Source organism: Pecten maximus, chromosome 4 (assembly GCF_902652985.1).
Source record: "Pecten maximus chromosome 4, xPecMax1.1, whole genome shotgun sequence".
Taxonomy (NCBI): domain Eukaryota; kingdom Metazoa; phylum Mollusca; class Bivalvia; order Pectinida; family Pectinidae; genus Pecten; species Pecten maximus.
The window spans coordinates 17,282,480-17,309,706 of record NC_047018.1 but is presented as its reverse complement, the minus strand read 5'-3'; the positions used below and the strand labels follow the sequence as shown (position 1 = coordinate 17,309,706).

The 27,227-nt window shown below is 38.0% G+C and overlaps 1 protein-coding gene across 1 annotated transcript in view; it reads left to right on the top strand.

The window, feature by feature from the left end:
• The window catches only part of LOC117325389 (multiple PDZ domain protein-like), a 227,647-nt gene that overhangs the window by 115,691 nt on the left and 84,729 nt on the right, over positions 1–27,227 (top strand). Inside the window, 5 exon segments of the mRNA XM_033881561.1 lie at positions 11,591–11,680; positions 16,366–16,615; positions 19,161–19,362; positions 24,216–24,320; positions 25,364–25,384. Coding sequence (XP_033737452.1) covers positions 11,591–11,680; positions 16,366–16,615; positions 19,161–19,362; positions 24,216–24,320; positions 25,364–25,384 — 668 coding nt within the window.

Below are 27,227 nucleotides of genomic sequence, written 5' to 3'. Positions count from 1 at the left end.
TCCTACGAGCTGTGACGTCACAACCTCTCACTTTCATTTTCATTATATTTCCTTTCATTTTTAGCTCACCTGGTCCGAAGGACCAAGGTGAGCTTATGCCATACCGTGGCGTCCGTCGTCCGTCGTCCGTCGTCCGTCCGTCCGTCGTCCGTCGTCCGTCCGTCCGTCCGTCCGTCCGTCCGTCGTCCGTCGTCCGTCCGTCCGTCAACAATAGACTTCTTCTTCATAACCACTGATCAGAATTTGACCAAATTTGGTCAGAAGCATCCCTATGGGTAGGGGACTAAAAATGATGGGGCTGACCCCCCAGGGGCCTGAGGGGCGGGGCCAAAAGTGGTCAATTTGGCTATATTGATAAAAACGACTTCTTCTCTGAAACCGAGCAAAGGATATTGCTCCTATTTGTCTGGAAGTATCACTATGGGGTGGGGATTCAAAATTGTACAAATGATGGGGCTGACCCCCCAGGGGCCTGAGGGGCGGGGCCAAAAGTGGTCAATTTGGCTATATTGATAAAAACGACTTCTTCTCTGAAACCGAGCAAAGGATATTGCTCCTATTTGTCTGGAAGTATCACTATGGGGTGGGGATTCAAAATTGTACAAATGGTGTTGCTGACCCCCAGGGGCCTGAGGGGCGGGGCCAAAAGGGGTCAATTTGGCTATATTGATATAAACGACTTCTTCTCTGAAACCGAGCAAAAGATATTGCTCCTATTTGTCTGGAAGCATCACTATGGGGTGGGGATTCAAAATTGTACAAATGGTGGTGCTGACCCCCTAGGGGCCTGAGGGGCGAGGCAAAAATGGGTCAATATAGCTATATTGATATTAACGACTTCTTCTCTGGAACCGAGCAATGGATATCGCTCATATTTGCCTGGTAGCATAACTTTGGGGTGGGGATTCAAAATTGTACAAATGATGGGACTGACCCCCTAGGGGCCTGAGGGGCGGGGCCAAAATGGGTCAATATAGCTATATTGATGATACCGACTTCTTCTCTGAAACCGAGCAATGGATATCGCTCATATTTGCTTGGTAGCATAACTTTGGGGTGGGGATTCAAAATTGTGCAAATGGTGTGGCTGACCCCCGGGGGGCCTGAGGGGCGGGGCCAAGAGGGGTCAATTTGGCTAAATTGATATGAACAACTTCTCATCTGAAACTAAGCAATATATATTGCTCAATTTTGACTGTGAGAATCCCTTTGGGGTAGGAATTCAAAATTGTACAAATGGTGGGGTCTACCTCCCTGGGGGCTGTGGAGCGGGACCAAAAGGGGTCAATTCAGCTAAATTGATATAAACAACTTCTTCTCTGAAACTAAGCAATGGATATCACTCATATTTGCCTGGTAGCAACCCCCTAGAGTAGGGATTCAAAATTGTACAAATGACAGGACTGACCCCCAAGGGGCCTGAGGGGCGGCGTCAAAAGGGGTAAATTTGGCTGTATTGATATAAACAACTTCTTCTCTGAAACCGAGCAAAGGATATTGCTCCTATTTGCCTGGAAGCAATCACTATGGGGTGGGGATTCAAAATTGTACAAATGGTGGTGCTGACCCCCTAGGGGCCTGAGAGGCGGGGCAAAAATGGGTCAATATAGCTATATTGATATTAACGACTTCTTCTCTGAAACTAAGCAATGGATATCACTCATATTTTCCTGGTAGCAACCCCCTAGGGTAGGGATTCAAAATTGTACAAATGACAGGGCTGACCCCAGGGGACCTAAGAGGCGGGGCCAAAAGGGGTTATTTTGGCAAAATTGATATAAACAACTTTTTCTCTGAAAATAAGCAATAGATATCTTTAACATGTGACTGGTAGCATACACTTTGGTTAAGGATTCAAAATTGTACAAATGATGGGGCCGACCCCCTGGAGGCTGAGGGGCTGGGCCAAAAGGGGTCAATTTGGCTAAATTGATATGAACAACTTCTCTGAAACAGCTCATATTTGACTATTAGCATCCTATTGGGGTAGGGATTCAAAATTGTATAAAGGAAGGAGCTGACCCCCAGGGGGCAGAAGGCAGGGTCAAAAGGGGCCAATTGGTCTAAACAAGATCTTCTCTGAAACTAAGCAATGGATATCACTCACATTTGTGTGGTAGCATCCCTATGGGGTCGCGCCAAAAGTCTATTTCATTTCATGGATTAATGTACCTTTTGGCATTTTTAGGTCACCTGAGACGAAGTCTCAAGTGACCTATTCTAATCGCCTTTTGTCCGTCGTCGTCCGTCGTGCGTCGTGCGTCGTGCGTCCGTAAACTTTTTACATTTTCGACTTCTTCTCCAAAACCACTTAACAAAATTCAATGAAATTTGGCAGAAAGTTTCTATGGCTGAAGGTCAACCAAAATTGTGAATTATATGGTCCCCACCCCTCAGGGGCCTGAGGGGTGGGGCCAAAAAGGGTCAAATTGACTAAAACTTCAAAAATCTTCTTCTCTACTCTCAGATATGGTGGAGTCAAACACTCTTTATAGATGAAAGGGTCTTGTGGTGCTTTACCAAAATTGTGAATTGCATGACCCTGGGGTCTAACGTTTGCCCCTGGGGAGGGGGTAAACTTTACTATAGTTTATATAGGGAAATCACATTTTTGACTATTATTTGTTGAATTTGTATTGGAATTCATTCTAACTTGTATCAAATTATCAGCATGGGATGACAGTTTGATGGTATGTACATGTTGGCCCTAATTGACCCCCAGGGGCTGGTGGGCGGGGCCAAAAAGGGTCAAATTGACTAAAATTTCAAAAATCTTCTTCTCTACTCTCAGATATGGTAGAATCAAATACTCTTCATAGATGGAAGGGTCTTAAGGTGCTTTACCAAAATTGTGAATTGCATGACCCTAGGGTCTCACATTTGCCCCTGGGGAGGGGGTAAACTTTACTATAGTTTATATAGGGAAATCACATTTTTGACTATTATTTGTTGGATTTGTATTGGAATTCATTCTAACTTGTATCAAATTATCAGCATGGGATGACAGTTTGATGTTATGTACATGTTGGCCCTAATTGACCCCCAGGGGCTGGTGGGCGTGGCCAAAAAGGGTCAAATTGACTAAAATTTCAAAAATCTTCTTCTCTACTCTCAGATATGGTAGAATCAAATACTCTTCATAGATGGAAGGGTCTTAAGGTGCTTTACCAAAATTGTGAATTTCATGACCCTGGGGTCTCACGTTTGCCCCTGGGGAGGGGGTAAACTTTACTATAGTTTATATAGGGAAATCACATTTTTGACTATTATTTGTTGGATTTGTATTGGAATTCATTCTAACTTGTATCAAATTATCAGCATGGGATGACAGTTTGATGGTATGTACATGTTGGCCCTAATTGACCCCCAGGGGCTGGTGGGCGGGGCCAAAAAGGGTCAAATTGACTAAAATTTCAAAAATCTTCTTCTCTACTCTCAGATATGGTAGAATCAAATACTCTTTATAGATGGAAGGGTCTTAAGGTGCTTTACCAAAATTGTGAATTGCATGACCCTGGGGTCTCACGTTTGCCCCTGGGGAGGGGGTAAACTTTACTATAGTTTATATAGGGAAATCACATTTTTGACTATTATTTGTTGGATTTGTATTGGAATTCATTCTAACTTGTATCAAATTATCAGCATGGGATGACAGTTTGATGTTATGTACATGTTGGCCCTAATTGACCCCCAGGGGCTGGTGGGCGTGGCCAAAAAGGGTCAAATTGACTAAAATTTCAAAAATCTTCTTCTCTACTCTCAGATATGGTAGAATCAAATACTCTTCATAGATGGAAGGGTCTTAAGGTGCTTTACCAAAATTGTGAATTTCATGACCCTGGGGTCTCACGTTTGCCCCTGGGGAGGGGGTAAACTTTACTATAGTTTATATAGGGAAATCACATTTTTGACTATTATTTGTTGGATTTGTATTGGAATTCATTCTAACTTGGTTCAAATTATCAGCATGGGATGACAGTTTGATGGTATGTACATGTTGGCCCTAATTGACCCCCAGGGGCTGGTGGGCGGGGCCAAAAAGGGTCAAATTGACTGAAATTTCCAAAATCTTCTTATCAACTATATGTTAGAATCAAATACTCTTCAAAGACTGATCCCATTAGGACTGATGGGTGTGGCCAAAAAGGGTCAATTTAGTTGGCCGAAATATTTCAAATCTCAGGTGACCGTTAAGGCCCTTTGGGCCTCTTGTTAGTATTAAAATAAAACCAATGTACATGTACCCATATAAAATGCTTATGATATATATTGACATAGCAATACCAGCGACAAATATACTTAAGCATCATTCTTGTTTCATATCTCATGAAACCAGGTGAGCGATACAGGCCCTCTGGGCCTCTTGTTTTGTTTTGTTTTTGTTTTATTTCATTAAGCTGCATTAGTTTGTTTTATATTTAGGGTATATAATGACTTGGTCCATTTCCATCCATCTCCAAGCTCTTTTTGAAAATAATTCAAGACAGTTCGTTTTCCATCAGACTGTTCATTTGTCGCACACCATTTTAAGATACAGTCCAACCCACTTAATACAAACTCTGATAATGAAAAAACTCGCTTTATACAAATGAAAATCAAATCCCCTGCAAACCGTGCACAATGTGCTTATATTGTTTACCCACTTAATATGAATCGGTTAGGACGAAAACCTGGGTAATACACAGACATGCCAGGGTCCCTTGACCACTGTTTGTGTTGTTTTAAACCCACATACTACAAAGTGTCAAAGTCAGAGTCAGCCAAGTGTGACGCAGGTAAGTTTTCATGACCTTTGTCTCGGACCGACCCACACACTCTATAGAAAGTGTATACAACTGTAGGACCTGGATGACAACATCCCGTAATTAGAATTACGACTTCTCTTGCCTAAGTTATCGCGGCTGAGGAATACCTTGATATTAGCTCGAGATTACTGAGGAATAGGGGTCCACGAGAGCGATGATGATGGTACTGACCCGGAAACACATGCGTTACAGATCGTGAGGCCCGCGAATGCCTTGACAAGTTGAAATCATTCGTTCAAAATCAAAATGACATTCAAGATTGTGTTCTCAAAAATCACTTATACCTGGATATATTTGTAAGTAAGGTCAGCTCGGAAAGAGTCAAACAAACACTGGTCAGTGATTATTTCGCAGCTGCAAAACGTGATTAGCGCGACCGTGATATGACATTACGTAGCCGTTGTAGGCCCATTGTGCATTGGTAGACCAACTGTAAACAGAGACCTAGTATATTAATATAGGTCTCTGCTGTAAATAACCAAAGACTGAACGCCACGCACTTACAATGTACAAAGTTTTAAACATTATATTTTTTATATTAGATCATTAAATTAACATTCGATTTTGTTTATTTTAGTGAGAAAAGTGTAACATGAAACATGTGTATACAACCATGTACGAAGTGTACATGTGCTGTGCATGTATACATGGTGTGGCACATTGGAAATAGTGACCCCACATAATACAAAACCCGTATAGTACGAAAACATTTGAGGGGTCCCCAGAAATTCGTCATAACCGGGTTGGACTGTACTGCAAATGTACATATTTTAGAAGTATTCTTATCTTAGAAATCTTTTCTCTGAAAATTCTGCAGAACTGATATCATTGCACCAGTTTCAGTGTATATAATGCTTTCTATGGCAGATACTAGGGTGTGGTAATTTAGAATAGTACATTGTAAATTAAACTTCAATAATTCACAAAAATCTTTTAAGTAACACTCATTCCGATTGGTTCCGAGAAATTTTTTTCATGTGCATGCCAAAAGTGGAGCATGTACTGTAGATTTTGTCTGTCTTTCTGTCCATCTGTCTAAATGATAATTTGTTTTTTGTGATTTTTTTTGTCTGTAACTGGTCTTACAGTCACAGTCAAAAAAGAAACTTGTGATTGTGAGATTTGCTCTTGTGTTCATACTTACTGTAGATATGGTAGAAGGGAGGCAATCCTCACAACAAACAATCCACAAGAAACTGCAGCACCTTGTCTTTACCCATTTTGTTAAGTATTTAAAATATATCTGATATCAATACATTAAAAAAAAAGATTCACATATTGTGAAATACATTATTTTTTAACATTTTATGCTATAGATACATTTATCTTATTATTAGAAAGAGAAAAAATCTTTTTCTTAACAAAAAGCTATTTATTTTAAAAATTGTAGAAATTTCTCAACCTTTATTTTAAAGTGCTATTGTTGACATTTAGCAATACAGTATGAAATTTCTCAACCTTTATTTTAAAGTGCTATTGTTGACATTTAGCAATACAGTATGACAGGTAAAAATACAGTATGTCAATATAAATACAGTATGTCAATATCAATACAGTATGACAATATAAATAGAGTATGACAGGTATAAATACAGTATGACAGGTATAAATACAGTTTGACAGGTATAAATACAGTATGACAGGTATAAATACAGTATGACTGGTATAAATACAGTATGACAGGTATAAATACAGCATGACAGGTATAAATACAGTATGACAGGTATAAATACAGCATGACAGGTATAAATACAGTATGTCAGTATAAATACAGTATGTCAGTATAAATAAAGTATGACAGGTATAAATACAGTATGACAGGTATAAATACAGTATGACAGGTATAAATACAGTATGTCAGTATAAATACAGTATGTCAGTATAAATACAGTATGTCAGGTATAAATACAGTATGTCAGTATAAATATGACTGGTATAAATACAGTATGACTGGTATAAATACAGTATGACAGGTATAAATACAGTATGACAGGTATAAATAGAGTATGACAGGTATAAATACAGTTTGACAGGTATAAATACAGTATGACAGGTATAAATACAGTATGACAGGTATAAATACAGCATGACAGGTATAAATACAGTATGTCAGTATAAATACAGTATGACAGTATAAATACAGTATGTCAGTATAAATAGAGTATGACAGGTATAAATACAGTATGTCAATATCAATACAGTATGTGAGTAAAAATACAGTATGACAGGTATAAATACAGTATGTCAGTATCAATACAGTATGATGGGTATAAATACAGTATGTCAGTATAAATACAGTATGTCAGGTATAAATACAGTATGTCAGGTATAAATACAATATGTCAGTATAAATACAGTATGACAGGTATAAATACAGTATGTCAGGTATAAATACAGTATGACAGGTATAAATACAGTATGACAGTATAAATACAGTATGACTGGTATAAATACAGTATGACAGGTATAAATACAGTATGTCAGTATAAATACAGTATGACAGTATAAATACAGTATGTCAGGTATAAATACAGTATGTCAGTATAAATACAGTATGACTGGTATAAATACAGTATGACAGGTATAAATACAGTATGACTGGTATAAATACAGTATGACAGGTATAAATACAGTATGTCAGGTATAAATACAGTATGACTGGTATAAATACAGTATGACAGGTATAAATACACTATGTCAGGTATAAATACAGTATGACAGGTATAAATACAGTATGTCAGTATAAATACAGTATGACAGGTATAAATACAGTATGACAGGTATAAATACAGTATGTCAGGTATAAATACAGTATGACAGGTATAAATACAGTATGACAGTATAAATACAGTATGACTGGTATAAATACAGTATGACAGGTATAAATACAGTATGTCAGTATAAATACAGTATGTCAGTATAAATACAGTATGTCAGGTATAAATACAGTATGTCAGTATAAATACAGTATGACTGGTATAAATACAGTATGACAGGTATAAATACAGTATGACTGGTATAAATACAGTATGTCAGGTATAAATACAATATGTCAGTATAAATACAGTATGACAGGTATAAATACAGTATGTCAGGTATAAATACAGTATGACAGGTATAAATACAGTATGACAGTATAAATACAGTATGACTGGTATAAATACAGTATGACAGGTATAAATACAGTATGTCAGTATAAATACAGTATGACAGTATAAATACAGTATGTCAGGTATAAATACAGTATGTCAGTATAAATACAGTATGACTGGTATAAATACAGTATGACAGGTATAAATACAGTATGACTGGTATAAATACAGTATGACAGGTATAAATACAGTATGTCAGGTATAAATACAGTATGACTGGTATAAATACAGTATGACAGGTATAAATACAGTATGACAGGTATAAATACAGTATGTCAGTATAAATACAGTATGACAGGTATAAATACAGTATGACAGGTATAAATACAGTATGTCAGTATAAATACAGTATGTCAGTATAAATACAGTATGTCAGGTATAAATACAGTATGTCAGTATAAATACAGTATGACTGGTATAAATACAGTATGACAGGTATAAATACAGTATGACTGGTATAAATACAGTATGACAGGTTTAAATACAGTATGTCAGGTATAAATACAGTATGACTGGTATAAATACAGTATGACAGGTATAAATACACTATGTCAGGTATAAATACAGTATGACAGGTATAAATACAGTATGTCAGGTATAAATACAGTATGTCAGTATAAATACAGTATGACAGGTATAAATACAGTTTGACAGGTATAAATACAGTATGACAGGTATAAATACAGTATGACAGGTATAAATACAGTATGACAGGTATAAATACAGTATGACTGGTATAAATACAGCATGACAGGTATAAATACAGCATGACAGGTATAAATACAGTATGACAGGTATAAATACAGTATGACTGGTATAAATACAGTATGACAGGTATAAATACAGCATGACAGGTATAAATACAGTATGACAGGTATAAATACAGTTTGACAGGTATAAATAGAGTATGACAGGTATAAATACAGTTTGACAGTATAAATACAGTATGACAGGTATAAATACAGTATGACAGGTATAAATACAGCATGACAGCTATAAATACAGTATGTCAGTATAAATACAGTATGACAGTATAAATACAGTATGTCAGTATAAATAGAGTATGACAGGTATAAATACAGTATGTCAATATCAATACAGTATGTGAGTAAAAATACAGTATGACAGGTATAAATACAGTATGATGGGTATAAATACAGTATGATGGGTATAAATACAGTATGTCAATATAAATACAGTATGTCAGTATAAATACAGTATGTCAGTATAAATACAGCATGACAGGTATAATTACAATATGATCGGTATATAAATACAGTATGACATATAATTACAGTATGATGGGTATTGATCATTTATAAAAATGTTCTTACATTTTACTTTGCACGTTAAAAGAAAATTAAACATATTTTTTGTTTGCTGCCTGTGGTGCCCAGATACTGGAAAGTTTCAATATTTAATGAGGTCATCAGAACTTTCTGAATCCTGACAAGTTTGTTTTAGGCTGAGCGTCCTTTGGGGAATGTTGTTGATGGGTTTGTAACGGGCTAGTTGTGATGTATTGTCCTACCTTTATAGTTACCATGAATACCTGATAGCCGTATCTATGACCTGGAGTACCAACCACTACCAGTTTTTACATGCCTTATAATTACTGTAACCTGGCATTCCTTCACTAGTTTGCTATGCACCATCGACCTTTTCTGCATGCTGTTTTGTTTTCTGTCCGGGTATAAGTACCTGGAGACTATGCCGACCTTGTATATAATATTTCATACCCGTCATGCTTCGTTAGCAAGTCATTTAAATAGCTGCTGGAGCGTAACTGGCTCACAGTTTCTGTGGCTTGGTTCTCCGTAATTGATTTGTTGGCTACAGCTGCTGGACTGTTTACTATTTGTTTAATGGCCTATCTACTGACTCGTACTAACCTGCACAATCAACGCCACCGTGTAAGTCATAGATTTTATTACAATATTACCAAGCATTATTTCTGTCAATTATATTTGAGATTTGTAGCTGAACATTAAGACAATATTCCATCATATGATGAATATGTATATCACACATACACTGCTACCTATGTGTATACCTATTATCATTTTATATAACTGTATATAACAGGTGTCAACTTTATCTATGTATAGGTATTATCATTTTATATAACTCTATACACGTGTAAACTGCTATTTGATCCTACAGCTTGTCATTTAGAATGTATGTAATTTACATGTTGGGAAGGCTGTGTATAACATAATATATATGCTTTGTGAATTACAGGATGATGTATGTAGTATTATATTCCAGTTTTTATTGACACATGATATATGTAGTATGGCAGAGCCAAGCTTTACATTATAAGCTCATTAGATTGGAAGTGACTATAATATACCAGATATTGGATGTGTATATTGGAATATATAGCTTAAACTTTTTCTTTCAAACAACTTCATCTTCAGATCTGTCAGTTGTACACCCTCTATATGTAGTGTGTAGTTTTTGTGTAAATGATGCCTTTCTATAGCGGGGACTCAGGGCTTCCCATCTTGTGTAAATGATGCCTTTCTATAGCGGGGACTCAGGGCTTCCCATCTTGTGTAAATGATGCCTTTCTATAGCGGGGACTCAGGGCTTCCCATCTTGTGTAAATGATGCCTTTCTATAGCGGGGACTCAGGGCTTCCCATCTTGTGTAAATGATGCCTTTCTATAGCGGGGACTCAGGGCTTCCCATCTTGTGTAAATGATGCCTTTCTATAGCGGGGACTCAGGGCTTCCCATCTTGTGTAAATGATGCCTTTCTATAGCGGGGACTCAGGGCTTCCCATCTTGTGTAAATGATGCCTTTCTATAGCGGGGACTCAGGGCTTCCCATCTTGTGTAAATGATGCCTTTCTATAGCGGGGACTCAGGGCTTCCCATCTTGTGTAAATGATGCCTTTCTATAGCGGGGACTCAGGGCTTCCCATCTTGTGTAAATGATGCCTTTCTATAGCGGGGACTAGGCCCCTGTAAGTCACTGTCACTGTAAGTAGCTGAAATATTGCAGGTTTCACAAACAATTTTAAGATAAAAGAATTATCTTCAAGTAAGATTGTCTTGTCTAAAACTCCTGCTATGTTAAAAAAAAGAAAAACATAATTTGAATTTGAAAAAGGGGATGGTTAAGATTTGATCTTACAGCTAAGAAGGCTGCTAGCTAAGTCATTACATTATGCAGTAGGCAAAGGATAACTTGTTGTGCAAGGTCACAAGGTTTTCCAAACAATATAAATTTCCTTTCAGTATCCACAATATACATAATAATTATATTTGCTTTACTGAGATAAAAGGCACATATCAACTTTGTTCAAATAAAAGGAAACTGTAGGGCCATTTGGAAACTTAAGTCGCAATGGGGTAAAATTCACCCAACATCTCCCGAGATTGAGATACCGTTGACTTAAACCTGCTACATTCTATATTAGAATCCGTTCAATAAATTGTCATCACCGTCCTCAGTAATTTCTATTTCATATTATTATATACCTACCTTGGAAGTTTTCTCTGATATATAATATTCTTTCTATTTGAACATTGTTGACAATCTGTTATGATCTGTGTTGTTTTGCACTCAACTAACACCTGTTAGTCCGTCCTTGCTAATACTAACAGAACTGACCATTCCTTTCAGGACGTACCACCCCCTCTTCCAGCTTCTTCTCCCCCCAAATTAGACTCTGCTGGTGCCTCGCCTGACAATAGAGTAGAGGTAGGCGTAAAGGTAAGCATAAAGGCAACAAACTCTAATGCATGTGTAGGCTTAAAAGTTACAAGCTCTAATGTGCTTATAGACTCAAAAGTAGGCTCTGGTGTCATTGTGGGCTCAAAGTAAGCTCTAATGCATCTAGGCTTAAAGGTTTCAAGCTCTACTGTGCTTATAGACTCATAGGTAGGCTCTAGTGCCATTGTGGGCTCAAAGTAAGCTCTAATGCTCTAGGCTTAAAGGTTTCAAGCTCTACTGTGCTTATAGACTCAAAGGTAGGCTCTAGTGCCATTGTGGGCTCAAAGTAAGCTCTAAAGAATCTGTAGGCTTATACATTTACAAACTCAAATGTCTGTGTAGACTAGAAAGTAGGCTCTAGTGCCATTGTTGGCTCAAAGTAAGCTCTAATGCATGTTTAGGCTTATAACGTTACAAGCTCTAATGTCCATGTAGACTGGAAAGTAGGCTCTTGTGCCATTGTGGGCTCATTGCAAGCTCTTATGCATGTTTAGGCTTATAACGTTACAAGCTCTAATGTCCATGTAGACTGGAAAGTAGGCTCTTGTGCCATTGTGGGCTCATTGCAAGCTCTTATGCATGTGTAGGCTTAAAGGTAAGCAAAAAATGAATTTATATATATATGTACATATGTATTCTCAAACCTTAGGTTTAATATCTGCATAGTTAGGTTAGAAAGTAAGATCTACTAAATGCATGTGTTGGTTCAATCATAAGTTTTCATTTATGTGTAAGCTAAAAGGCAAAGGTCTAATGCTAGTGTAGGCTCAAGTAAGCTCTTTATATATAATGTATGTTTAGAATCAAAAGTAGGCTCTAATGCATGCCTGTATTGCAAGCTCTTATTCATAATTATGTAGGCTAGAGGCCAAGCTCAATATGATAGAGATAATGACTTCAAAAGTTAAGCTGTAATACAAATGGCTATAGGCTTAAAAATAAGCTTGACATGCATGCACAGACTTAAATAATACAAGCCTGGTTTTAAAGATATTAAGCTCTATTGCATGTGTAGGTTTAATGATATAAGATGTATATGCTTGTGCAGACTTAAATTAATCCCTGATTAATAGTAATACTAGTGGATAGGCTTAAAACTATTGTAAGCTTTAATTCAATCATAGTTTTAAAGGTATTAGCTCTAATGCATGCATAAGTTTGATAGTAAGCTCTTATGCCTGTGTTAACTTAAGGGTAAACTTTGATACAGATTTAGGCTTAAAGGTATAATCTAATACAGGTAGAGTTTGTAATATAACTTTATGGTAATTAAGCTCCATAAGACATAATAGGTAAGCTCTACATTATCCTCCCCGACCCAGTACCTAAACTAAGAGGCCTTGTATTGAGAGATGGGAGTGATCTATAGCTGTATCCTTCCTAACTGTTTTATCGTCCTCGACACCATGGGTTAGCTTATGTGGCTGATTGAGGGCTCTGTCCAATTATCTAGTCATCATTTCCTTCCTGTGTTGATCATAATTAAAGGGACTTCTTGATTATGTTTTGGTGGTGGTGGTCAAGGCCAATGTTACTTAAAATAGAAATATCATGTCAATTTTCTTTCATCCAGATATTAACTCTTCATTGAAGGAGTTGATGAAGCAATATAAATTAAACTCTTAAGGCAGGCAAGATGATTCATTCCATGCATATTTAATAAGATGAAAGCATTCCATTTGGTTTATGGTTCCAAAAGATTGGCATTCACCTGCATTATATAAGACTGATATTAACACTGCCTTCAGCAGGGCCAATATTGCCCCACAAACTATGTGGGATTTCATTATTGCCCTTTGGATTGAGAAAGCATATTCAGCTGTAATAGACTAAGTGTTTCTCTCAAGCATCTTCACAATATTGGAAAATATATGTTACAGCAAGTTTAATTTGAAATTACACATGTCCAACTTTTCTGTTTGACCCCAAAATTCTCTTTGGATTTCCCTATGTATACTATCATTTATTATTTTACTGGTGAAACCGGGTTGTTAGGGGGAATATAGCTTTACTATCCGTCTATGTACTGTGCCAAAGATTGCCAGCACTCTAGCAGTCTTATTCCTTGAGGGATTTTAATCAAACTTTACACAATGATAAAAAACCTTGATATCTGGGACAAGGTTGAGTTACAGAATTTCTGGGTCAAGGTCAAGAACACTTACTATTTTTAGTGGGAGCCGGTAGGGGACATGCTTCAATTGTTCATACCGGTATAGTCACCTCCTACTCATCATCTGGAGTCATTATGAAGGAAGCTAAAATCCCAGAGTTAAGCTCAGCCTTGTTTATTTTAAAATATAACAGATTTCTGATATAGGAACTACAGTGGAACTTCGTTAACTCGAAGTCGACGGGACCAAGAAAAAACTTCGAGTTATCCGAGTGTTCGAATTAAGCGAGTTATCAGTTTTGGTGAAACGTTTGGTCAATATTTGTCAATATTATATAATCATTATAACTCCGCTCTGTCGCTCATCAGTTTAGTGTGAAGACTGGTCAATACATGTAAATATATATGTAATGTTTCGTTATGTCACTTGTAATTTTTTGTAGTTTTGCCGATATATAGTCACGATAAAGTTTCTTTCACTTAGTCACTTCAATAACGATCTGATGTGCAAGTTATGTTTGCAAAAGGTAAACGATAAAACGGAATTCGACAAAATAACAAGTTATTCATGTCAAATCAAATAACCGTTTAAGTTTAACACAGATTGCATGCAAAATGTAACCGTAAACGTAACCACTACCTTTTATTGGACATATATAAAATACTGTTTGATCGGCCGACTTACTTTTAATTGATAACCACGCCATTTCCATCTGTATTAGCACCGGAAGTTGGGCTGCGCATGTGCGTATAAAATGTTACTGTGACTGAGTTGGCGTTTTATCCGATTTAATAGACAGCACTGACCGTTACAGTTGTACTCTGAACACCTCGGCAGTAATTACGCTATTGTTTCAGCAGTTTAAAGATTTAATAGGCGCCGGTGACTGTTTCATTTCTACACCTGTAAAAACATCAGACGGGTAGATCTACCGTCGTGTCAGAGATTAGTTCCGCTTGAGCGAGCGGGTAGATGAGTTGTTGACTATCGTGTGTACTAATATCGGCGACCGCCTTAGGAAATTACCTGATGTAAGTAAAGCAGTAATTTTTATCACCAAGATTTGTTGTTATAAGATTCAACCGACAATTTCTTTTATGAATTTATGAAACACTTATAATAGCATGTAGGTTAGTAGTGCCGATATGTTCAGTATTACAAACGGAATTTAGCTCTTAAAAAATGTCGGCGTTTTCCACTGATCGACGAAAATTATACTTCGAGTTATTCGTTCATTTCAAATAGGATTTTTATTGTTGGGACCAAATTTTCACTTCGTATTATCCGAGTTTTTCGAGTTATCCGAGTTAGAGTTTTCCGAGTTTTTTTTACTAAGATAAAGAGAGAATTCGGCCGGGACCGACGATGTACTTCGAGTTAAGCGGGGTATTCGAGTTATTCGAGTTCGAGTTAACGAAGTTCCACTGTATTTCTTTTGGGCCTGTTAGATTTGTTATAAACAAGCTTAACTGTAGGTACATATGACACACATGTATATATATTTAGTTAAATATTGTAAATATATACATATAATATATGTTATTTAGTTGCTTGCATGAGAATTTATTATACAGAATTCATACATAGTTAAACCAGACGTATATTTAAGTATATATGGTATGCACAATTTATTCATTAACTACTTATACCACAGTCCAATATTTTATTACAATTTTACCAGTGAAATTTCAGAAATTATCAATTGATAATTAATAAAAAGGTATTTGTGTTGACCAATCAGAGAGGTATATTCTATTCACTGCATTGAAATCCACCCATTTTTCTGTTTAGATGTAAGTAAAGGTAGAAGACACACCTTTCATTGTTTTGATGCACGTTTTGATGCACGTTTTGATGCACCTTTCATTGTTTTGATACACCTTTCCTCCTTACACTTCAGGTTTTGTTGAGATCCATATTTGAGTTTTATAAACAATCCTTACAAGATATAAACGCAGAAAACTATGATTGTGTTGGGAAATGTAAGACAGGACATTGTAAACCAACTTTCTTTCACCACTAACTTTCACAATATTTTACGGATGTTTATATACGATGATAAAAAGTTAAAACATTAGATAGATGATTCAGGATCAAGTCCACATAAACAAAGTAAATTCATCCCTGTTTTAATTCAATGATCAATTTTCATGATCTTTAATCCTCTGTGAAAGAAAATGTGTTTACCATACTGCACATCAAACACATGATTAGTAATAAGTGACTGTATGGTCCTGCGAGTGACTGTCAGGTCCTGTGAGTGACTGTATGGTCCTGTGAGTGACTGTATGGTCCTGTGAGTGACTGTCAGGTCCTGTCAGTGACTGTCAGGTCCTGTGAGTGACTGTCAGGTCCTGTAAGTGACTGTCAGGTCCTGTGAGTGACTGTCAGGTCCTGTGAGTGACTGTCAGGTCCTGTGAGTGACTGTATGATCCTGTGAGTGACTATCAGGTTCTGTGAATGACTTTATGGTTCTGTGAATGACTGTATGGTCCCTGTGAATAAATGTCAGATCCTGTGCACACAGTAGGATCCCATTGTTATTTACTGTGTTTGTTTTCTCATTTTCAGATCAGCCCACGAGTTCCCCGACACCGACAGACTGACAGCCTTGATAGTTCGTTTTCCTCCTCATCAGAACCAGCCCCTGCTGCAAGTGACCTTAACAAGTCCTCCCCCTGCTCATCCCCCCGGACCATGTCCCCAGGGCGCTCGCCCATGTCTTCCCCAAACCTAAGACGTACCCTCTCAGGAGGTTCTGACTCCTTACCCCCATCTTTAGAGAAAAAACTGAAGCTGAAAAAAGGAAAGGATGAACTGGGTAAATTCTGTTCTAATTTGTATATGAATTTGTATATTCTTTGAATGACTTGTAAGTGTGAAAAGCTACTGGATAAAGTAATTCACAGAAAGTGAATCTAATAAATGTATCAAATTTAAAAATGATTTCAATGCCCCACTCAGTCCAGATTTATTACTCAGTCCACATTTATCACTCAGTGCAAATTTATATTCCAATAAGTCCAGATTTTCTTCACAATTTACTAATGCATTATTAGTCCCCTCTGCAGAGGGACAATAGTTTTCCTCTTTGTCTGTCTTGTCATAGATATGTAACACCATTAGTCAACACTCTAGCGGCTTCATTCCTTTAGGGATTTTGATCAAACTTCAGACAAATCAAAGGGCCATGACATCTCGTACAAGTTGAAGTTTCAGGGTGGTTGGGTCAAGATCTAGGTCACTGTTACTATTTTTAGAAAACCTCTGTAAGAGATTTTAAGACTAGCAGTTTCATTTCTTGAGAGATTTTGATCAAACTTCAAACAAATACAAAGGGCCAAGATATCACAGACAAGTGTGAGTTTCATAGCTTTTGGATAAAATTCATGGTCACTGTTAATATTTTTAGGGGATTGGGTTGGGAAGAGGGGGGCAGTAGGGGACATGTATTACTTACACAATGCCCAGTTAACTTGTTTCCATGAAAACTTCAATTATGATTAGTTATATGTACAAAATATAAGTTTTTTATATCCATTTAACAAATTAAAAATTGAGGATTGAAAACATTAAAAAGTCTACTCAATTAGACAACATGATGTCTATATTTATACGTATTAAACATTATTAAATGACCTAGTTAAAAGTAATTGTAGAAGTAACTCAGAAACAATACTTACTCAGTTTTTAATGTTACAGATACAATAGTTGATACACCATTGTGATGTTACAGATACAATAGTTGATACACCATTGTGATGTTACAGATACAATAGGTAATACACCATTGTGATGTTACAGATACAATAGTTGATACACCATTGTGATGTTACAGATACAATAGTTGATACACCATTGTGATGTTACAGATACATTGTACAATAGTTGATACACCATTGTGATGTTTATACAGATACAATAGTTGAAACACCATTGTGATGTTACAGATACATTGTACAATAGTTGATACACCATTGTGATGTTTATACAGATACAATAGTTGATACACCATTGTGATGTTTATACAGATACAATAGTTGATACACCATTGTGATGTTATACAGATACAATAGTTGATACACCATTGTGATGTTACAGATACAATAGTTGATACACCATCGTGATGTTACAGATACAATAGGTAATACACCATTGTGATGTTACAGATACAATAGTTGATACACCATTGTGATGTTACAGATACATTGTACAATAGTTGATACACCATTGTGATGTTTATACAGATACAATAGTTGAAACACCATTGTGATGTTACAGATACATTGTACAATAGTTGATACACCATTGTGATGTTTATACAGATACAATAGTTGATACACCATTGTGATGTTTATACAGATACAATAGTTGATACACCATTGTGATGTTATACAGATACAATAGTTGATACACCATTGTGATGTTACAGATACAATAGTTGATACACCATTGTGATGTTTATACAGATACAATAGTTGATACACCATTGTGATGTTACAGATACAATAGTTGATACACCATTGTGATGTTACAGATACAATAGTTGATACACCATTGTGATGTTTATACAGATACAATAGTTGAAACACCATTGTGATGTTACAGATACAATAGTTGATACACCATTGTGATGTTACAGATACATTGTACAATAGTTGATACACCATTGTGATGTTTATACAGATACAATAGTTGATACACCATTGTGATGTTTATACAGATACAATAGTTGAAACACCATTGTGATGTTACAGATACAATAGTTAATACACCATTGTGATGTTACAGATACAATAGGTAATACACCATTGTGATGTTACAGATACAATAGGTAATACACCATTGTGATGTTACAGATACAATAGTTGATACACCATTGTGATGTTACAGATACAATAGTTGATACACCATTGTGATGTTACAGATACAATAGTTGATACACCATTGTGATGTTACAGATACAATAGTTGATACACCATTGTGATGTTACAGATACAATAGGTAATACACCATTGTGATGTTACAGATACAATAGTTGATACACCATTGTGATGTTACAGATACAATAGGTAATACACCATTTTGATGTTACAGATACAATAGTTGATACACCATTGTGATGTTACAGATACAATAGTTGATACACCATTGTGATGTTACAGATACAATAGGTAATACACCATTTTGATGTTACAGATACAATAGGTAATACACCATTGTGATGTTACAGATACAATAGGTAATACACCATTGTGATGTTACAGATACAATAGGTAATACACCATTGTGATGTTACAGATACAATAGTTGAAACACCATTTTGATGTTACAGATACAATACCTACTCGATTTTAATTTTACAGGTATGACAGTGGAGGCGGTCGACAAAGGTGTGAATGGTTGTCTGGTGAAGACAGTGTTACGCACAGGTGCAGTGGGCAAAGATGGACGTATTCAGGCTGGGGATTACATTGTGGCCGTCAACAACGAAAGCTTGAGGAAAGTCACCAACGCCCAGGCACGGGCTATTATTCGTAGAGCCACATTGCTTGGTCTAGATATAGAGTAAGTGCTTTGTATTTAAACTTTAAAATTTCTGTATATGGGACTTTGTATATAAACTTTAAAGTTTCTGTATATGGGACTTTGTATTTAGTTTTAAGGATTCCTTATTGGGGACTTCTTTGTTTTGAAATTAGAAATTTGTGTGAGGGGAGGCAACTCATTTATAATCTCATTGATTATTTTTTTGCGACATTGAAAAGTCACCTAATAAATTAATAAGAAGAATGTTCATCCTGTCAAATACTGTTTTTATAGTGACATTTTTCAATTGGCAATCAATAAGTGTAATCTGCAGTTGTCTCTCCACTTAAATGAGAGTAGAATACTTCTGATTGGTTATGGTGTCATTTCCAAGAATGCAAAAATGGCCATGCTAGCTAGTTGAGCTGGACGAAGTGGCTGAGGTGAAACCTAGATTCTGGTAGCAATAAAAAGATTCCTTGCATGGTTTAAAGCATTTGATAGTAAAATGCTTGTTTGTAACATGAATATGCGATTCAACAAATTACCAAAACAGATAAGGTAGGCCCATTCTTCGGTAACAATCAACAAATTTCCTAGACAAGTTTCTTCTAGCACAAGTGATTCAGATGAATTGATATATGGAGAAAAAATGCAGCAAGTTGAATGACCAACCTTGAAAACAGGAAAAAATATTGGAGATAAGTTTACGGGAATCTTGCAGAAAATAACCATGTTGTTTATGAGGAAATAAGATGGTCATTTTAAACTGCAAGATCCACCGATCTTAGAATTGAATCGTATTATAGTTTGTCAATTCAGTGACTTTTAAAAAAGTGATTCAGCATCCTTCAGTTTAAATCACATCCACGAATACACATAACACACCTCCCCCCCCCCCCCCCCCCCCCCCCCCCCCTAAAAAAAGAAAAACTGAAACTTTGGGGCTATTTCCTGCCATTTCATATTTATATATTACTTGCTTTCACCCTTAATTTCAATCCTTCTTACACCTATGAGTGACCTTGGTAATTTAAATGTTATTGGTTATGCTTCTCACTTTGCGCATGAAATATATTTTGTAGAAAAATATTCTCACATTATTGATATTCTGGTTTATTGAAAAAAATAATGTTACATTCCCATCATTAGTATTACAAGCAGTTTATTTTTAAGTCCATAATTATTAGGCAGTAGTTGCTCACATTACACACGATTTAGATGTTGATATATGATCACCTGTCCAATAATTATGCATCACAATTTGCTGTTATGTTAGGTTTTTTTCACAGACCAACACCTATTTGAGTTATTTGTGAACATTCTGATAAAGTTTTCATCAATGATATCTTACTTAACTTACACTAGAAAGGTAATACCCAACTTACTTGGGAATAGTTATAGATCAAAGGGGAATAACTCCTAATGGTTTACATGCATTGCAATATTGATCAAACTTTTCTGTCATCAGTTTTACACAGCTGATGATTAGCACATCTGACATAAGATTGGTCTGGTGGACATTAGACTGGGCCAACTGGTGATTGGCCCATCTGACATAAGATTGGTCTGATGGACATTAGACTGGGCCAACTGGTGATTGGCCCATCTGACATAAGATTGGTCTGATGGACATTAGACTGGGCCAACTGGTGATTGGCCCATCTGACATAAGATTGGTCTGGTGGACATTAGACTTGGCCAACTGGTGATTGGCCCATCTGACATAAGATTGGTCTGATGGACATTAGACTGGGCCAACTGGTGATTGGCCCATCTGACATAAGATTGGTCTGGTGGACATTAGACTTGGCCAACTGGTGATTGGCCCATCTGACATAAGATTGGTCTGATGGACATTAGACTGGGCCAACTGGTGATTGGCCCATCTGACATAAGATTGGTCTGATGGACATTAGACTTGGCCAACTGGTGATTGGCCCATCTGACATAAGATCGGTCTGATGGACATTAGACTGGGCCAACTGGTGATTGGCCCATCTGACATAAGATTGGTCTGATGTACATTAGACTAGGCCAACTGGTGATTGGCCCATCTGACATAAGATTGGTCTGATGGACATTAGACTGGGCCAACTGGTGATTGGCCCATCTGACATAAGATTGGTCTGATGGACATTAGTCCGGGCCAACTGGTGATTGGCCCATCTAACATAAGATTGGTCTGATGGACATTAGACTGGGCCAACTGGTGATTGGCCCATCTGACATAAGATTGGTCTGGTGGACATTAGACTGGGCCAACTGGTGATTGGCCCATCTGACATAAGATTGGTCTGATGGACATTAGACTGGGCCAACTGGTGATTGGCCCATCTGACATAAGATTGGTCTGGTGGACATTAGACTGGGCCAACTGGTGATTGGCCCATCTGACATAAGATTGGTCTGATGGACATTAGACTGGGCCAACTGGTGATTGGCCCATCTGACATAAGATTGGTCTGGTGGACATTAGACTGGGCCAACTGGTGATTGGCCCATCTGACATAAGATTGGTCTGGTGGACATTAGACTGGGCCAACTGGTGATTGGCCCATCTGACATAAGATTGGTCTGGTGGACATTAGACTGGGCCATATGGGCCATGCAGAGGATAATAGACTGCTCCAGTTAACATTAGACTGGCCCCGGATGACTGGGGTAAGAATTGACTAAGGGTACAGGAGGCACAGTAGGGGACAAGTCATGGTACAGACAACCCCCACCAGCTGACCCCCATTCCCCAGTCCCGGGCCAAGAGGTTAAACATGTGCTAAGACTGACTTGATGGATAACCAGCAGACACAATAATATGGCACATGGTAGACTGGCAGACCCTCAATATTCTAAGTAGATTCTCCCCTCAATGAAGTGGACTAGTCTAATATTATCTTCAGGGTGATCATGGCTGGTTTCTTTAGTGAAATGAGATGTGCAGACATTTACCTGTGGCCCTGTTTAAACAATATGTAACTGAAGTTATACTGCCTCCTTTCAACACATCATTAGTATTGGTGATCTGATAGAATACTTATAAACTTGTTTGAGAATGTCAGTTGGGAATTCTTTCATAAACGTAACTGTATTACCTCCCCTTCCACATTGTAGTCTGTCCTCCCATGAAAATTTGTTCCACTAGATTGTGCCATTGAATAATTATGCTTAAAGCCTAAAAATTATTTGCCTCCTCCTCCTCCTCCTCCTCCTCCTCCTTTGTCCCACCTTCTGTACATCCCTGCTCCACCCACACCTCATGTGATATAGTATGTATCCTTGTCTTCTCATCTCCTGACCTGTAGACAGAACCTACACGACATTGATCAGATAAACTCTGACCAGTGAATAGAAGTTAGCTGTTTGGGAGTCCCAAAAGAGACATCACACCGAGACATCATACAACATGAGGAATATAACCATGGTTTACATGCCAAACAATGTTTTTATCAGACTTATAAATATTGATTTGGCTTGACACACAGCTTTAAGGTGGAGTTCATATGTATTTCTTCTCCTTATATCTGAACTGGATTAAAGACTTATACAGACAACCTGATGTTTTATATTAGGTACTTTGGTACATAGCCAGTTACAGATAAACAGCTTTTGAGTAAATTTACTGTGATGTTTACTAGACCAATAGATTCAATATCAATTAAACTCCCTCCCCCTTGCCTTTTATGAATGCAAAGAGAAAGGTTGAACATTAGATATTACTACTAACACTAGGCGGCAGGGAGCACAGGGGCTTGTAGGGGGCACAGAGGTCTGAGGCAGTTGGAGGCAGGGAGCATAGGGCTGAAGGGAGCATGGAGGCCTGGTGCATTAGGGGACAGGGATCACAGGGGCTGCTAGGGGGCAAGGAGGTCTGGTGCAGTAGTGGACAGGAAGCACAGGGGCTGTAGGGGGCCAGGAGATCTGGCGCAGTAGGGGACAGGAAGCACAGGGGCTGTAAGGGGCAAGGAGGTCTGGTGCAGTAGGGGACAGGAAGCACAGGGGCTGTAGGGGGCCAGGAGATCTGGCGCAGTAGGGGACAGGAAGCACAGGGGCTGTAAGGGGCAAGGAGATCTGGCGCAGTAGGGGACAGGAAGCACAGGGGCTGTAAGGGGCAAGGAGGTCTGGTGCAGTAGGGGACAGGAAGCACAGGGGCTGTAGGGGGCGAGGAGGTCTGGTGCAGTAGGGGACAGGAAGCAAAGGGGCTGTAGGGGATAAGGAGATCTGGGGCATTAGGGGACATGGAACACAGGAGCAGTAGGGGATAAGGAGATCTGGGGCATTAGGGGACAAGGAACACAGGAGCAGTAGGGGATAAGGAGATCTGGGGCATTAGGGGACAAGGAACACAGGAGCAGTAGGGGATAAGGAGATCTGGGGCATTAGGGGACAAGGAACACAGGAGCAGTAGGGGATAAGGAGATCTGGGGCAGTGCAGGAAGAAGTTTCTTGAATATAAATAAAACAGCTTTTAAATAAACCATTATATTTTACAATAAAACATAGGTCTGGATTTTAAAAATTATAAGATTGTTTCAATTGTCATTGATGTGAATTGTGAATTATGAATAGAATTTTTTTTTTTAAATAAAGTTTTGCAAAATGGAACAATTGCACTTATTCATACAGAGAACATTGTTTTAGGTGAGGAAGTGTTCAGCTTGGAGTGGTATGTAACTGGAAATATACCTCTGTTTTGTCAAAAATGTCAACAAATATGTCACACTCTGCTTACAGCAAACACACGCTGAAATTAAGCTGGTCTAAAAATAAATTATGAAATCCTCACTCGAAAATGTATAAATCTCATCAATGCTGGATAAGATGATGAAGGCCAGGTTCAACTGATACTTGTTTACTGTGAATGTTGTTTTAAAGTTTCATCATTCAAATTTCAGCATATCCTACATATCAAGTGAAGATGCTGCTGCCTTCAAGGAATCTGCTGCCAATCAACCTCCTCCTCAGAGCCCCACCCACTACTCCATGATGCCTTCTCCAAAGTAAGTCTCCACACCTCCCCCCCCCCCCCCCCCCCCCTGGGTCAAACCCAGCACCCCCACCCCCAGGTCAAACCCACTACTCACTAGTGCTCTAGCTCTCCAAAGTAAGTCTCCACACCTCTGCCCTGGGTCAAACCCAGCACCCCCATCCCCAGGTCAAAACCACTACCCAATGGTGCTCTCTCCAAAGTAAGTATCCTCACCCCATCCTCGGGTCAAACCAAGCACCCCCGCCTCTGCGTCCAATCCACTACTCCATGGTGGCCTCTCCAATGTAAGTCTCTGCACCCCATCCTCAGGTCAAACCAAGCACCCCCGCCCCAGGTTGAACCCACTACTCCATGGTGCCTTCTCCAAAGTAAATCTTTATACTCCTGCCCCATGGGCAAACTCGCTACTCCATGGTGGCCTCTCCAATGTCAGTCTCTGCACCCCATCCTCGGGTCAAACTAAGCCCCCCACCCCAGGTCGAACCCACTACTCCATGGTGGCCTCTCCAATGTAAGTCTCTGCACCCCATCCTCGGGTCAAACCCCCGCCCCAGGTCGAACCCACTATTCCATGATACGTCTTTATCAGCATCTGCACCACTGGATCACTATTCCACAATACCTTCTCTGCAGTATATGTCAGTTTTATCAAATTAAGACAAAAAACCTCCATCGAGACAGGTTATCAAATGCTCTCTACATGTCCAACAGAGTCACTGTCAGCATAACATGAGTTGGGTGGATGTTTTATGAAAATTAAGGTCAAAGGTCACAAGGGAAAATGTTGATTATTATTTCAAAACTGATTACACAAAGATGTACTTATCGCATAGTATCACATTGCCAGGTCTACAAAATACAAAAAGATGAACTTCATGATTTGAGAATATAAACGAATGTTCAATAAAAGTTTAAAAAAAACACATTCTAAACAAGGTATCTACTTGATGTATTAATGCTTACATATATACATTATTATTCATATTAAATATCCACATTTGGAAAAAAAATAGAAAAAGTCAACAAAGTGTCTTTTTTGCATGCTGCATAAAGGATATTTCCAAAACATTATCGGTAAGAAAGTGTTTATTTCTAAAGATGTTTGTTTCTGGCTGTTGTTGTGTTCATTTTTGGCACTTTTTGCCACACCTGGTCACACCTGTTTGTACTATCAGTGTGTTTCTCATTCCTCTGCTTATAATATTGTAATTTCAGACACATTTTATTTTCAGATCACATAAACTTTTTCTTGTAATTTCTCAAAATTACTTATAAGTAACCCTCATTTGTTTAATTCAATTTGATTTCTTTAAACAGTGAACTACATTTTTAATTTTTTAATTTTTTATTTTTAAAGTGCAGCAGAAACAGCTGCTGTCATGTTCTTTTAATGTGAAAATCTGCTTGTTGGCATAGGGTAGATTATACTCCGTATGATATGGAACATTCCTAGTTTAGGGGATTCATTATTGATTAAGAGGGGTTCACATGTGGTCTTTTTGACATAAAGCACACCATGCAGAGCCAATTAAAGGAATTGATATTGCATCAATAATAAAATTATTGTTTAGAATGATGACTACATTGTCATCACTACTTTAAAGTTATACTTACTAAGTAAAAGGCTGAAGTGACAGACGGTAAGAGAGGTTATACAGACATTAGTAACAGGTTAAGGGAGGTTAGGGAAAGGGCTTATATAGACATTAGTGACAGGTTAGGGAGGTTAGGGAGAGGGCTTATATAGACATTAGTAACAGGTTAAAGGAGGTTAGGGAGAGGACTTATATAGACATTAGTAACAGGTTAAGGGTGGTTAGGGAGAGAGCTTATATAGACATTAGTAACAGGTTAAGGGAGGTTAGAAAGGGGCTAATATAGACATTAGTAACAGGTTAAGGGTGGTTAGGGAGAGGGCTTATATAGACATTAGTGACTGGTTAGGGAGAGGGCTTATATAGACATTAGTAACAGGTTAAGGGAGGTTAGGGAGAGGGCTTATACAGACATTGGTAACAGGTTAAGGAAGGTTAGGGAGAGAGCTTATTAGCATTAGTAACAGGTTAAGGAAGGCTAGGGAGAGGGCTTATATAGACATTAGTAACAGGTTAAGGGTGGTTAGGGAGAGGGCTTATATAGACATTAGTAACAGGTTAAGGGTGGTTAGGGAGAGGGCTTATATAGACATTAGTAACAGGTTAAGGGTGGTTAGGGAGAGGGCTTATATAGACATTAGTAACAGGTTAAGGGTGGTTAGGGAGAGGGCTTATATAGACATTAGTAACAGGTTAAGGGAGGTTAGGGAGAGGGCTTATACAGACATTAGTAACAGGTTAAGGGTGGTTAAAAAGGGGCTAATATAGACATTAGTAACTGGTTAGGGTGGTTAGGGAGAGGGCTTATAAAGACATTAGTAACAGGTTAGGGTGGTTAGGGAGAGGGCTTATATAGACATTAGTAACAGGTTAGGGAGAGGGCTTATATAGACATTAGTGACTGGTTAGGGAGAGGGCTTATATAGACATTAGTAACAGGTTAAGGGAGGTTAGGGAGAGGGCTTATATAGACATTAGTAACAGGTTAAATGTGGTTAGGGAGAGGGCTTATATAGACATTAGTGACAGGTTAGGGAGGTTAGGGAAAGGGCTTATATAGACATTAGTAACAGGTTAAGGGAGGTTAGGGATAGGGCTTATATAGACATTGGTAACAGGTTAAGGGTGGTTAGGGAGAGGGCTTATATAGACATTAGTGACTGGTTAAGGGATGTTAGAAAGGGGCTAATATAGACATTAGTAGCTGGTTAGGGAGAGGGCTTATATAGACATTAGTAACAGGTTAAGGGAGGTTAGGGAGAGGGCTTATATAGACATTAGTAACAGGTTAAGGGTGGTTAGGGAGAGGGCTTATATAGACA